The sequence below is a fragment of the Hippoglossus hippoglossus genome, chromosome 3 (genome assembly GCF_009819705.1).
Source record: "Hippoglossus hippoglossus isolate fHipHip1 chromosome 3, fHipHip1.pri, whole genome shotgun sequence".
Taxonomy (NCBI): Eukaryota; Metazoa; Chordata; class Actinopteri; order Pleuronectiformes; family Pleuronectidae; genus Hippoglossus; species Hippoglossus hippoglossus.
In genome coordinates this window covers 2750656-2765714 of record NC_047153.1, presented here as the reverse complement: position 1 = coordinate 2765714, position 15059 = coordinate 2750656, and the positions used below count along the sequence as shown (strand labels likewise).

Genomic DNA, 15059 nt, shown 5'->3' with positions numbered 1-15059 from the left:
TTTTGTACATGTCGGCCAATCGTGGTGTCGGGGCTGCCCTTTAGGGGGCGCTAGTCAGTTATTTTGCCACGCCCATTGGCAAAATAACTTAATAATTCCTTAAAACCATATGAATATTTTCAGGGGGGGGAGTGTTGATACACAAATGTAGTTTGAGGGAGGTTGAACCTTACACAGTTTGTGTAAATGCTAAAAGAAATAAATCCTGGGGTGTGATTGTGTGTTTCATATTGATAATCTGAGAAATCATGAGAAGAAATGATAAATTTCAGGATAGAAAATAAGAGGAAAATTGTGCAGTTAAAGAAAGAAGTTATTAAAATTCATACTATTATCATTGTTATTATTTAATAAGTTTTGGAAACATTAGAATTAAGTGATTTTTAATTTTATTTTGTATGGATTTTTAAAAAGGTGGATTCATAAACAAGACAATAAGAATCAATGAACTTCAGTGGTCGCACAGTCACCAGGTCTGTTAATATACAAAATAAAGGGATTTATCCTCCTTGAGACACTGTATTACACATTTTGATTTGAAAATATATATGTAGTTATATATAAATATAGTTGTCAAATATAAGAAGCACTAAAGTTAAACATTAAGGTGAGTCATTTATCAAGATATGATCATTTAACTTATTCAATATTCAAGATGTTTATTTTCACCAGTAGAAAAACTGTATTGCATCGAAGTTCCATTAAAAATAGTGAGTTTAGAATAGTAAATAAGTGAAGTTATAGAAGACACAATTACAATAAAAAGTTGTATTCTATTGTAATAGAATAACATGTGTATGTAGAAAATTAAATGAACGATGAAAAAATAATACTTCTCAGTAAACAAGATATGTGCAAATAAAAATAATCACAAATAATACACTTAATCTGAATAGTGAAATATTGTTGTATTGCCCTCGTGTGTGAGACGTCCACAGATCAGGGTGCAGGTATTAAACCCATTCTCCATGTGACATAAATGTGGTATTATAACGATAACATGGAAGTTATTGAATAAAATCTCAAAGGAAAGTTTTGAGATCAAACTGAGGCTTCAAACATCACCAGGCTGCTGTTCCTAATAAAGTGCTCAGGGTGTTGTTCACAACGTGAACCAGCAGGGGGCAGTGATGAAACACGGACGACCTCCGGCTGCCGGCAAACCCCGGATCAGAAGAAGACGGTCACATGACGCCTGGCTGACCAGAAGTGAAGCGACGACCGGAAGCAGCTTCGCTTTATTTACATTTAAACACATTTATCCGTGAAGTAAATCTCTGCGCAGGAAGAGGAGACGCGTCACTTCGCCGCTGGTTTCACCGCAAAGACACAAAATGACGGCGTCGGTGTTCTTCGGCTGCACCTTCATCGCCTTCGGCCCCGCCATCGCTCTGTTCCTCTTCACCATCGCCCGGGAGCCGCTCCGGGTCATTTTCCTCATCGCCGGGTGAGAGTTTTAACCTAAAAGCACCACGAGGGAACCAGGGGGAACCAGAGGGAACCAGAGGGAACCATGAGGGAACGTTCCTCCATCGCAGCGGAGTCAACCCGGATCTGTCGACGTGTTTAGTGACGATAAAAACACGACATGTAGCCCAGCTAGCATGATAGCTAGCACGCATCCACAGCTAGCGTGCTAACTTCGGTGCTATTTCCATTGTCGGACAACCCGCACTTTTAGCTACTCGTGCTTTATAACTAGTATGAAATGGTTCCCTCCTCACTCACTGGTTCACAGCTCACCTGCACGTACTAACACCTCACCTACACGTACTAACACCTCACCTACACGTACTAACACCTCACCTACACGTACTAACACCTCACCTACACGTACTAACACCTCACCTACACGTACTATCACCTCACCTACACGTACTATCACCTCACCTACACGTACTAACACCTCACCTACACGTACTATCACCTCACCTACACGTACTAACACTACACGTACTAACACCTCACCTACACGTACTAACACTACACGTACTAACACCTCACCTACACGTACTAACACCTCACCTACACGTACTAACACTACACGTACTAACACCTCACCTACACGTACTAACACCTCACCTACACGTACTATCACCTCACCTACACGTACTAACACCTCACCTACACGTACTAACACTACACGTACTAACACCTCACCTACACGTACTAACACCTCACCTACACGTACTAACACTACACGTACTAACACCTCACCTACACGTACTAACACCTCACCTACACGTACTATCACCTCACCTACACGTACTAACACCTCACCTACACGTACTAACACTACACGTACTAACACCTCACCTACACGTACTAACACCTCACCTACACGTACTAACACCTCACTGCAGTGAAGCTACCGTCATGATACTTGTACTCACATTTCACAGAAGTACTCTGAACTTAGTTTTTTAACCAAACATGATGATGAAAATCCACCTGAATTTAAAATCCGATCTTTTTAGGGTGTGTTTTATTTGTTGATCCACATTTACATTCTTATTAATCCACATTCAGTTATTCGTGGGGCTTTCAGGTTTAAGAAAACATAAAGAAGTCAAGATAGAAAGTAGCACCATCTTGAAAATATGAGTAGAACCGATATCAGGAAACTAAAAACATTCAGAAATATCCTTATGTGCCATAATGTCCTACCCACCTGTTACTGAGCTTTTGAACTACTAACTAAATGTTTATCTTCTCCTGACAGGGCGTTTTTCTGGCTGGTGTCTCTGCTGCTGTCCTCCCTGGTCTGGTTCATCTCGGTTCAGATCAGTAACAAGGAAAGTGCGGCGCAGCAGAAAGGTCTCCTCATCTTCGGCGTGGTGCTGTCCGTCCTGCTGCAGGAAACCTTCCGCTTCGGTTACTACAAGCTGCTGAAGTGAGTCACTGAGTGATGCTTTTTAAACACGTAGCGCAAACTGAAGCTGAAGAGGATCAGGATCCGTCTTCTCAGTCCATCTTGAATGTTTCGTTTTAGTTCTTTACTTCATTTCTTTTTCAGGTGCGAAATGTGACAGTAAATATCACACATATGACCTTTAATGCTTTTAAGCTCAGGTGGAGCTTTGTGTCTTTGTCAAAGCTCAGAAATCTGAACCCTAAGACACAATGTCGGTTGAAAGGTTTGAAAGAATAAAGAAGTGAAGTTATCTGACAGATTTCACAGATAGAAACTAACCTCAGAACTTGTCCTAATCGTCTCCATCACATGCTCCAGCGTGTTTACTTGCTCTGTCGTCGGTCTGTCGCACTTTGTCCCATTTTCCCATCTCTTGTCCTTTTTCTATTCGCGGCTCATTGTTGTGGCTCATATCATCTTCCAATCACTGACACACATCTACTATTCATGCTCTTGTTTACCGCGGAACTAAGGCTCTTGGGTGTGTGTGTGATCCTGCAGGAAAGCGAATGAAGGCCTCCTCACTCTCAGTCAGGAGGAGACCATGCCCATCTCCATACAACAGCTGGCATACGGTACAGTTAGCCTGCAGCAAATACACACAGTCTCTGTGCTGCACTTGATATCACAATCTACTATTTCACTCGCCACTGACTTTTTGCAGCTCTGGAAAATCATGTCGGTATTTGGAAAAGCTTTGTGTTCGTAGGAGGAAGAACACAGTTGTACTTCCGATGAAACTGAAATATTAAGTTAATGTGCAATTACTTAAACTTTAACATTGAATCTATGCAAAACACATTGGAGTAGGTTTCACACTGAACATTGAGGTTTTTGTTTAGCTCTTGCATTCATCTGTTGATTGGTCAGTTTCCACCTCTTTCTTTTATCTCAGTGTCCGGCCTTGGGTTTGGCTTCATGAGTGGAGCCTTCTCTGTGGTGAACATCCTGGCTGACTCTGTGGGGCCGGGGACTATTGGGATCCACGGTGACTCGCAGCATTACTTCCTGTCCTCAGGTACCGATTCCCACGTGTCCTACTTCAAAATGAAATCAGATTTTCAGATGGACATATTTCCCTGTACCTGCACAAAGTTAAATCCAGTAACAGACGTTCGATGAGCCCGGTTCAGGAAGTTGTTGCAGCAGTTTCGTGAGTTTGATGAGAACCAACACTTTTCTTATTTCAGCCTTCATGACCATGGCCATCATCCTCCTTCACATGTTCTGGGGCGTCGTCTTCTTTGACGCCTGTGAGAAGCAGCGGTGGTGGGCGGTGGCTGCGGTCGTCGTCAGTCACCTTGTGGTGTCTTGTCTGGTGAGTGTCGCCGATGGTTTGGTTCAGTAGGGTGAGGGTTGGTGCTGTAATGTCCTGTGTGTCAAATATTTGCTGTTGTTGGTCAGGCTCCCATTGACATTGATGTAACACTGATGAGGATGGATGTATCTTCAAGTTCTGTGTTGATTTCCGTTCCTCGTCTCCTCTCGCAGACCTTCCAGAACCCGGAGTACGTCGCCAGCCTCCTCCCCACCTACGTTATCTTGTTCCTGATGGGCGTCTGGGCGTTCTACGCAGCGGGGGGCTCACTCAGGAACCTCAAACTCTGCCTCACCTGCAAAGACAAGGACTTCCTGCTCGCCAACCACCGGCCGAGATAACGCAGCACGCCAGGCAGCGTGCAGGACTCTATCCCAAAGACCCCCAAGTTCACACGTACACACACACAAGCACTGAGCAGAGCGCTGTGGTAGTTTCACCTGAGAGGTCGTTATAAAGAGTAAAAACAGCTCTGAGGCTCAGTTTGATTTAAAATGCGGTTTTACTAAATATTAATTGTGTCCCAGTGTTTGTCACCTGATGCTCTAAAAAGAAACAGATGAACAAACCTACAAAACATATTTGATGTCAGAGACTTCACATTCTTGAATGTTTTCAGCTTTTCTGAAGCGTTAAATCTTTCTAAGAGAGGATTTAATCATTCATCTGTAAATATTGATGCATTCCCTGATGTGTAGATAGTGGGAAGTTTTAATCTTTTTTTTTTCAAGTTGTGATGAACCATCTTTAGTCTGTGAGAAGTTGCCTTTGACTGCTGTTAATCTTCACCCAGTGAGTCCAGTTAGTCTTCGAGACATAAATTACGCCTTCATGACTTGTTGTGGTAAATCAACTTTATTCCTCCTCATCACATAAAGTGATTTATGTCTCAAACAAATATCACAGTTTCTAGTTTGCTTAATGCACCATTTGTTAAACGCTTTTCATGTAAACAAATTCAGTTTGTGTCTCACTGCTGTTTCCATCCTGAGGGACGAGCGGCTCAAACTGACGCTGAGGCCGAACGAAAGACAAGCGGAGGAGAGATTATCAAATCAACACTGATCCGAAATTCAAATCTGACCTTTTTAAAACGCTCTGAAGCAGAAACTGTCGCTGCACATTAAGCCACTTAAATCATATCTCAACGTACTTGAGTCGAGTTAAACTCTCGGTATCGTTATAGATTTTATGAATCGTGTCCGTTTTCTTTTCAGCGCTGCAAACTCATGAATGAGAACTCAATCAGGCTGAAGCTGAGACTTAAATAACGATGGATGACGTGCAGCAGCGATCCGGGAGTGGAGCCACGATATAGAGTCCAATCTCAACTGTCAATCACCCTTTTGTAATGTCACCAAATAACTAACTAAAACAAAACTTATCAGAAACACTCGAACAAGCATCGTTGTGATAAGAAAAACCTAAAATGACTGAGAAACATCTGACGTGTACTGTGATGCTTTATTTTGTTCCATGTCCCAACTGGTAACGGTGAGGAGGGATTTATGAGCTATACTCCAGGCAGCCACCAGGGGAGCACGAGGCTCTGTAGCTTTTCTTTTGGAAGGCGTCATGTCGTCCATCTTTATTTAACGTCCGTGGGCTGAAGGACGGATTCACTGTTCTTTAAATGTTCAATGTCTTTGTCGGCTTTTTTTTTTTTTGTTCTACTTGTTTGTGGACGAGTGCAGGAGAAAATCTGAACCATGTCCAACAACGTTTTAGAAATTCTGCAAGATGAATGTTTTTCTTTGCGCCTGTTGTTCTTGTTGAGCCACTTGGACATTTTGTACAGATCCCTGTCGGCTGTGTTTCACCAGGATGGACGATGGATGTTAGCGGCGAGTTAAAGATGTAAATAATCTTTTGCGTGCTGTGTGTGTGTTTTTCTACGGCTTCGGCCAAACGCTTCACTCTAAACAGAATCAAATTTGAGTTTTTCACACACGTAGAGAAGAGGCTGTCACTCACCTGCCAGATTATTAGGTACACCTGAGCCTATAAAGCAATGTAAACAAAATAAATTGAGAAGTGTTGATTCAGCCTTTGTAGTTTTATTTCATTACAACTCGGAATTACCGACCTCCGAGTCGGAAGTTGCAACTTTGAAATCAATGATAGTTAAAGCTGTAGTTTTACTACTGTCATTAATGTGTCGTACACATAGTACTGTCTGGACGGTTACTACGGTGTTAGTATGCCATGTTTTTGGAAAACTAGAGCATGTAAACATTTTAAATATACGTTTTTGACTTGAATAGGTCTCCTCTAAAGAAAAACTATCGTGAGTTTTGTGGGACCTTTAAGTCTGCAGGGCACAAAGCAGGTGCCACGTTAACAGTGCATGTTCATGTGCAAGCGTACCTGATGTCTGGTGTGTCTCAGAGAGATGCTTTCACGTATGTGCAGACAAGAAACTGGAGGAGTGGAGGGGGGAGACAGAAAGCACCTCCTCCCTCGTCCTGCTCAGAGTCCATTTATGAAAGGTGACACCTCCTGACTCGGCCACACAAAACCTGCTGGGGCCTCTGAGGGCTGCAGTCAGTCAAAGGCCTTTTCACCCGGACGGACGTACGGACAAGCGGATGGACACAGGAAGCGCTTCCTCTGTGGAAAACCAGACTTTCACATGCAAATACAAGGCGGGTGACTGTGGGGTCACCTCAGTAATATCCAAGGTTTGTTCTCCTGAGTTTAGTGTTTCCTGGTCTCTATCAGAGGGTCATGTGTTCGGGGTCAAGTCGGGTCGTCACGGTCTGAGCAGCAGACGGAGGAGAGACACACAAAGGAAACCAGAGTCGGGGATTCACTGTGGAACAACTCGTAGAATAATGCTCAGTTCACATATTGTAAATAACTGAAATGATGAACGCCAGAAATTATATTGTATCTTACTTTAATCCATAATGAGCAACTTAGAACCTGTTGAATAAAATGATTAGAATCCGTCAGGTGAATAACTTCATGTGTTGCAAACTTCAATCTTTCAGTTAACTTTACACCTTTTATTTCATTTTTATATTTTTGAATATAATTGTAGTTTTTCATGTTAATGTTCTCACAAATGTAATCATACTTATCATGCATTAATATTGAGTAATTGCACAAAAGCAGAAGTTTGCATGAAAAACGCTGCTGCAGAAATTACTTTATCTCATTTTATATTTTTTATTCAAAAGTTTTTAATGTTAATGTCGTAAATTAAATCATACTTAATTAAAAAATATATTTTTCGCATAATATTGAGTATAATAATCATATAATAATTTAGATTTTATGCCTCAGCTGGTTCAGACAAAAATGTGATGATTCAAAGATGGAAAAAAAACTTTCTGTCACATCTTCAAATCCTTAATTCATTTACAAGTGTAATGCAGCAATACAAATATAATCCAGTACAAGTAAAAGTCTTGAATTTAAACCTCGCTGAAGTAAAAGTACAGAGCTTCTAACAAAATCCTAAAAAAAGAGTCTGAAGATTGAAGGACTGCATCTTGAAACAAGAGTTTGCTTTATTTTCTGTATTGTAGCCGCTGATCTGGTGTCAGACCACATCACGACATGTTGGTGATAATATGTGATTTCACTTCATTTCAGGTGAAGAACTACAACAGATGATGTAATACAGCTCACTCTGGTCTGTCGATTAATAAGCTCTCAAAATAACGATGATAAATCGAAATGGAAAAATACAAGAAAAAACAGACTAATGACTTCAGCGGTGGAACTTCTCACTTGTTTTCAGAAAGAAAAACATAAACTGAAATCACCTGATATGACGAGTGCATCATCATTTCAAAGGAGGTCACATGTTTTGTATTTAAAATCTTAAATTGTCCAGTAACTTCAGGCTTAAGACTCAAGAAATCAGCGGAATAAATGTACTTGAAGGGATAGTTCACCCAAAAATGAGGATTCACTTATTATCCCCTCCCCCCCACCATCATAGTGTTGAGTAGATAATGAGGGAAGTTTCATTTTTGGTTGACCTATCCCTTTGACCTGATGTGATGCACAACTGCCTCTGGAGCACAAGGTGGCGCAGTTTCACATGGCCCCTGCACACGTTGTCCTCTCATTGAGTTTCATCATGTTTAATTCAACTTTAACTCTTATTTTAACTTCTGATAAAAGTCTCTTTAGCTCCACGTGCCGCTCTGATCTCTGGTTTCCGGTCACGTCATCGTCCCCCTCGCGCAGCAGCGGCAGCAGCACACCTGCCCCAGGCCCCGCCCACGCGCGCATATTTTATGCTAATGAGCAGGTGGCTTGGTTCTTGAGGCGCGCGCCGGGCCGCCGGGGGGAGATGCGGGTGGAGCAGCAGGAAGCTGCGGAGGGTTTTCACCGGGTGATGCTGTCCACACAGAACTGAGCCAGGACCGACACATGGATCCTTATCCGCTGACACGAGGCTGGAAGAGGCTCCTCCGCGTGTCAGCTGTGTATCTGGTCCTCATCTATCAAGGTGAGTCAGGGGAGATGAGAGGAAGAGGAGAACACACGCTGACACCACTGATGAAGATCCTGCTGCAGCTCGGAGTCTCCTCTCCTCTCTGAAGACGTGTTTCTCGGCCTTCTGTGTCTCCTCTGCTGTTTGAAGTTCGCTGAATCCGAAGTGAAATTGGTTTAAATTGTAGTAAATAGGTTTCTCCATTATAAGTGTGTTGGTCTGTTTATTCTGTTTGATTCCAGCTCATCTTTCCTGGGCTGTTGACAGAGTGAACATCTCTAAATGGGATGAAGTGAATAAGTGAGTTTTTTTAACTTTTATTTTAGACGTAAACTTTTTTTATATCTTCATCATTAATTATTATATTATAAGTAAATAAGCACGTGCTGTGCAAAAGTTTGAGGTAATTGAGGATGCTTCAAAAATAATGAATCAATATGAATAACTTCATATAAAATACAGTCAAGGTTCTCGACGGGGAGTTTGTTCAGATCATCTCAGAGAACCTGACGTTGTCCATCTGTCTCCTGTGAGGATCTCAGACTGACTCCATGATGCTGAGATCAGATCATCTGCAGACTCCTCATTGATGATCTCGAGTGATGGATCATAATCTAAAGTCACTCGAACTTTTGCACAGTACTGTTTACTGAATTTCCTGTTATTAAATGGTTATTCACATATGTTAGAATTTAAATTGAGCTGTGAGTGAATATTTAAAGCAAAACTGATTAAAATCCATCTTCTGTGGTCTTTAAAAAAAAGTGATTTGACTTTTGAACAGTTGCGAACACAGAACAAGCAACTTGAATATGTCAGCTTGGACTTCAGGAAAATTCAAGAGAGCATTTCTTCACTTTTGATACTTTAATTGATTCAATCTCAGACAAATTGTTAAATAGAACAAATGTCGGTTTCATCCCTTGTCGTAACTTTGATTTATTAGTTTTGTACCAGTCGTATTTAGAGCAGCAGACTGTATTTGGTTGATATTTATTTAATTTCTTGTTGGTTGGTGGGTTGGTGGGTTGGTGGGTTGGTGGTGTCCAGTGTGGTGGTTTGTGGTGTGCGGGGGGGGGGGGGGGGGGGGGGGACCTGCAGCAGTGAACAAACCTCCCCTTGTTCCCTCTGTCCCAGCAGCGGGAGCAGCAGGATAAAGCAGCAGAAATGGGACACCGCTTCCCAGGGAGGGCAGGTAGGACTGAGCACTGATGCTGATGGCGCTGATCAGACGGCAAACACACAACCTCAGATCACACACACACACACACACACAAACATTATCTGCAACGCTCACAATAATACACAGACCTGAGAAAAAAGATTTTAAACGATGTAGGGCGATAAGATAAATATCACATTATTATTTCTTTCACGTTTCGTTCATGCTTCTGAGGGAAATTTGTTGTTTTAAACTCTGCTTCATAAACAGTTAATTATCAGCAAACACAATGTATACGCATTTTATCGATATATTAGCCTTTCAAAGAAATTCCTATTGTTGAAAATGATATATTCCAATAATTATTGATTTTATTCTATTGTCCAGCCCTGACCCAATGTTTATTTATTTCCAGTATGGATTTCCAATATTTTCACTTTATGCTTGTATAAGATGAACAGTAATATATATATTTAAATAATTCAAATAAAAGTGATGGTTACAATCTAGGTGCAGGTTTTCAGAAACTAAAATGAATTAGTTTAAATAATAACTACAAATTTATTTTATAATTCAGTTCAAATCTGTGTGTTTCGTACTGTCCTGGGGCGGAAGTGGTTCAGGTGATAGAGAGGGCGAACCACTGACCAGGGTGTTGCTGGTTCGATCCCTGGCTCCAAGCATTTCCCCTGACGTCTGTGCCGAAAGTGTAAGAATGGTGTGTGACAGAAAAGATGCTGTGTGTAGAAGCTCTGCATGAAAGTGTGAGTGAATGCAAAGCTCCTGATCCAAGTGTCTGTGAAATATCTGTATCTCCATTTTCTATACAAAAACAGAACATGTCCCATGACACATAAACATACACAAACTGATCATGTGCTTTAATCCCTTTGGATTTAACTCTTCAAAGTGCAAAAGTAAAATTTGCTCATGGCCACGTCCTCCCTCCCGCTCAGAGACACACATGTGACGGAGTCCCAGCTGGGCTATACAGTAGCTGCTCTGTTGTCTCCCTCGTCCTCTATCGGAGCCTGAATCAGCCTGAATGTGGCCGCTGCCTTTGTGCGGCTTCGCTTTGGCTCAGAGAGGCGTGAGAATCCGCTCCCGAATATAAGAGCTGCACAACAAACAAAGCAAATAGCAGCAACCGGTCACAGGTCCCGCAGGTAGAAGAGGGCGGATGTATCTCATGTCAGATCTCAATCACTATCCTGACATCTGGGTCGACTCTGTGTTCGTGTTCAACCAGCTCTGTTCAGATATCTACTCTGAAACTGATCAGTGATTAATAATTCATAGTTACAAACCCTTTGAACCCACTTGCCATCTGCTGCGTTCCCACATGTCGCTATAACACCCTCTGGTATCAGAGCTCAGGAATCCAGGGGAGGCTCAAAGTGCGGAAACAAAGTTCCACGGATGCCACAATTTTATATCACAATACAAGTTAAAGAATCAATCAAATGTAAAATAGATAAAACATATGTGTGGCCTGCATGTACACTGCAGAAAACACACAATGACTGATCCAGCACAAAAACATATACAAATACATCACATTAAAGAGACAAGAACACATTAGGACTCATCCTCACTCAGCGAGATAACAGACAAACCAAGAAGGGAAGTACTTTTAAACCAAAGCTGCTGTTACTGTATATTTTCTAACAAAATATACAGAATATTTCCCTTAAAGTTGTATTATTCTGAGGCAGCTTGCACAACCTGTTTCTGCAGCTCAGTAACTCTGATCTGCAGGGAGAGTTCCCACTTTAGTTCAACAGCCGACTCGATGCATGTCTCATACAACAGAGATCATCCAGAACACACGGGGGAGGGGGTGCGGAGTGGGTGTGGTTCGTCGACCTGGATGGGAAAGCGGTGTTGAGCAGTCACAGAGGAGTCATTAATGAAGACAGGATGACAGGTCTTTTCTCTTCGGCCTCGTCTTTTCCCACCGTCGCCCCCGTTTCCGTCCTCACCAGTCAGGACTGTGGTTTGGCAAAAAAGTTGCGTAAGTCCGGGAGGAATTTCTTTTGCACCGAACAAAAGTTGCAGGCGTCCCTACATTTTTAATCAAATCTTAATTAATCTGTCACCCGAGAGCAGAGCTTGATAAGATATGAAAGTCGTGGAATTAATTAAAAGAATCAGATTGGGCGACAGGGACTTTGCTTTGCTGCGTCAGATTTAATATATTTGGTTGAATGGTCACAGCAGCTGCATGAAATACCTGTTGATGATTTCTTTTCCTTGTAGAACCTCCAGACCAAAGCTGCTGCGCTAGAAAACAACACCTCATCCTCCAGCCGTGCATCGGTCAGCCGGACCGCCGCGTCCAACCAGACGTCCTCCAGCACAGAGAGGACGCCGACGCCCTCATGGACACTCGGCTCTGACCAGTCGTCTGCACCAATTAGTTCATCAAGAACAGGATCATCCAGCCAATCACCAGGCAACACATCACTATACAACCAATCCCAAACCAACTCAGCACCAATCAGCAAATCTGCAACAACATTACCAAACCAATCACCAACCCCCACAGTACCAACCAGCCAATCGCAAAGCAGAACACCATCACCTGTTAAATCACCAATTAGCTCAACACCATCCAGCCAACCCCCAACAGAGATAGAACATAGCCAATCAGCAGCCACCACAGTACCAACCAGCCAATCTCCAAGCAGAACAACGCCACCCAGCCAATCACCAACAAGTACGGCATCAGCCAGAAAATCATCAGGCAGTACAACAGCCAGCCAAATACCAACCAGGACAATACCGAATAGCCAATCGGCTACCTCTGAAGTACGAGCTAGCCAATCACCAACAACCACAACACCAGCCAGCCAATCAACAGCAACCACAACACCAGCCAGCCAATCACCACCAACCGTAATATCAGTGAGTCAGTCACCAGTTAACAATGCACCACCCATCACCTTATCTGACCATTCAGCAGTCAGCTCTGTGAAACCCATCCAATCACCACCAAGCCAAACACCACCGAGCCAATCAACAACTGGCGCAAAAGCATCAAATCAATCATCTCCTGACCAATCATTAACCTCTATAGTGTCGGACAATAATTTCATAGCCAGCTCAGAAACTTCTCCCCACCTGTCATCGTACAGCTTAACGTCTCATAACCAATCACGGTCCAATGCAACACCTCCTGACCAATCACTGACTGGCTCAGATTCATCAAACACCTCGGAGTCACCAGTCAACGGAGCCTTCGCCCCAGACGAGCGCCCGGTTAATATTTCACTCATCACCAGGCAAGTGAAGGAGGCCCTGAGGTCGTCGATTCGTCTGAGTCCAGGTGAGTTTACAAAAGTTGATATTGTCCACGTGATGCAGCGTGAACGAGGCCAAACTACCAACCAGGCCATGAAAGTGCCCAAGGGCCCCTCAACCCTCAGGGGCAACAAAAGCCCCGCGTTAAATCCATATCATTTGAGTAGGCAGACTTCTTTTTAGAAATTTGCACCACGACACCTTAGTTTCACCCGTGTCCCATCCACTAACATGGAGGAGGGGGGATATATGGCCAATACTGCGGTCAGCCGCCAGGCAGCTGCGTTATGTCTGTGGTTCAAACTGAGCAACAAGCGAGGCCTCTGTTTTCCCCTGACGGACTGAACAGCAGGGACACAGTGTTTATGTCGCAGTCGTTATCGTACCTGTGCTTGTGTGGGACGTGGCTCAGCGGGCCGACGAGCAGGAAGCCCGCTGAGCAGATGGTGTTACCGCAGGACGTTCGGTGCTCGGCGGTGCGTTCAGTTGGGGGCGGGGCAGACAGATGGTACCTACAGACGTGACCTGTTGATTCTCAAAGGCGGTCACGTGATTCAGCGGTTCCGAGCATGTGCGTACGGAAACGCTGGAGTAGCCGACTTTGGGACTCAGGGTATAAATATGTAGTTGGTCTTCCCTTAAGTCAAAGCTTAACCAAACCTTTATCGTACCACATCCCCCGAGGTTAGGGTTCAATGTCTGTTTAGTATTTTTATTCTTTTATGTATATATTTTTTATGTGTTTTTTTTTTTATTGTGAAGCACTTTGTAACTTAGTTTGGAGAAGTGCTTTATAAATACAGATATAATCATTGTTATTTTTTAGCTCCCACTATTCAGGCGTCCAGAAACCGAAGCTGAAAGGATGAGTTGATCCATGAATTTGTCAAATTACATTAAATTAATTTTCAACAATTTTCATAATTGATTAAACTCCACTGGGAACACCTTCCTTAATATTCGTCAATATCTGCTAATTTCGCAGTTTTCTCTGACAGTGAACTCAACAACGTTTGCAGTTTAATTAGAATATGTTAATATGTTGATTCGCTATTTGCTGACATTTTGTTTGCTGAACAATCAGTTGATATTTAGAGCAAATAGTTGTCGGATGTAGTGAAGTTTTATGGAATGGCACTACTGAGTTTTTGAGCTCCTGGGGGTCTGGGGGTCGGGGGGTCTGGGCCCCTGGACATTTGTCAGCCTGATATCAGTGTTTGAAATTGATAAATGATGAAAGTAATTCCCTGTTTTGTGTTGTAATTGTGTATTTGTTGGTTTTCTCTCAGCGGAGCCGTGTGAGTTTCCCTGTCTGAACGGAGGTCAGTGCGTCCAGTCGGAGTCATGTGACTGCAGCTTGTATCAGGCCACTGGCCACAGATGTCAAACTGGTAAACCACACACCTGATGTTCGTCTTTTTTTAAAACCCATTTGACTCAGTGTCAAACCAACGCCGTCCTCTTGTCCCCTGTGACTCAGTCCCGAACCCCGGCTTCGAAAGGGAGATGACCTGCAGGACGTGGGGTCAGTACAACTTCGAGACCTTCGACGGCCTTTACTTCTACTTCCCCGGCCGCTGCACCTACACTCTGCTGAGGGACTGCGAGGAAACCGCTCAGGCCGGCATCGTCGTCCAGGTCAGTTCAGACTCACCAGCACCAGGACAAAATAAATCCCCCCGACCAGAAGCTGCCCCGAGGGTTCCGCTTCCACGCCTCCGTCCAGCCGAGGAGAGTTTGGACTCCTGCTCCAGAGCCCGAGGAAAAGATTTGCTCTGAAGATTAGTGAAAGCTATCTGGTTATTAGAGTCAATTACCATTAAATACTGCAATTACCCACAATCCCCTGAAAGCATCTGCAACAGACTGTGACTTTGTTCTCCTGAAAAGGCGGCGGACACAGAAGCCG

At 43.3% G+C, this 15059-nt stretch overlaps 2 protein-coding genes across 2 annotated transcripts in view; both read left to right on the top strand.

Moving 5' to 3' along the window:
- Positions 1 to 1167: 1167 nt before the first annotated feature.
- On the top strand, positions 1168 to 5063 carry aph1b (APH1B gamma secretase subunit). Its single transcript, XM_034569659.1, has 6 exons — positions 1168 to 1447; positions 2723 to 2893; positions 3416 to 3489; positions 3810 to 3932; positions 4105 to 4232; positions 4406 to 5063. The coding sequence occupies exons 1-6, from the start codon at positions 1335 to 1337 to the stop codon at positions 4571 to 4573; spliced, it is 777 nt and encodes a 258-aa protein (XP_034425550.1). The 5' UTR covers positions 1168 to 1334; the 3' UTR covers positions 4574 to 5063.
- A 3505-nt stretch (positions 5064 to 8568) lies between these two features.
- The window catches only part of otog (otogelin), a 48795-nt gene continuing 42304 nt past the window's right edge, over positions 8569 to 15059 (top strand). Inside the window, exons 1-6 of the mRNA XM_034570193.1 lie at positions 8569 to 8700; positions 8928 to 8985; positions 9823 to 9880; positions 12107 to 13175; positions 14440 to 14541; positions 14631 to 14788. Coding sequence (XP_034426084.1) covers positions 8622 to 8700; positions 8928 to 8985; positions 9823 to 9880; positions 12107 to 13175; positions 14440 to 14541; positions 14631 to 14788 — 1524 coding nt within the window. The 5' untranslated portion in view covers positions 8569 to 8621. The remainder of the gene's footprint in view (positions 8701 to 8927; positions 8986 to 9822; positions 9881 to 12106; positions 13176 to 14439; positions 14542 to 14630; positions 14789 to 15059) is intronic.

Excerpts from the sequence above, each read along its gene's own strand:
- aph1b (XM_034569659.1), top strand. The coding sequence starts at position 1,335 with ATGACGGCGTCGGTGTTCTTCGGCTGCACCTTCATCGCCTTCGGCCCC. Across the intron at positions 2,894-3,415 it reads GGTTACTACAAGCTGCTGAA|GAAAGCGAATGAAGGCCTCC; the intron begins GTGAGTCACTGA and ends GTGATCCTGCAG. Across the intron at positions 3,933-4,104 it reads GCATTACTTCCTGTCCTCAG|CCTTCATGACCATGGCCATC; the intron begins GTACCGATTCCC and ends TTCTTATTTCAG.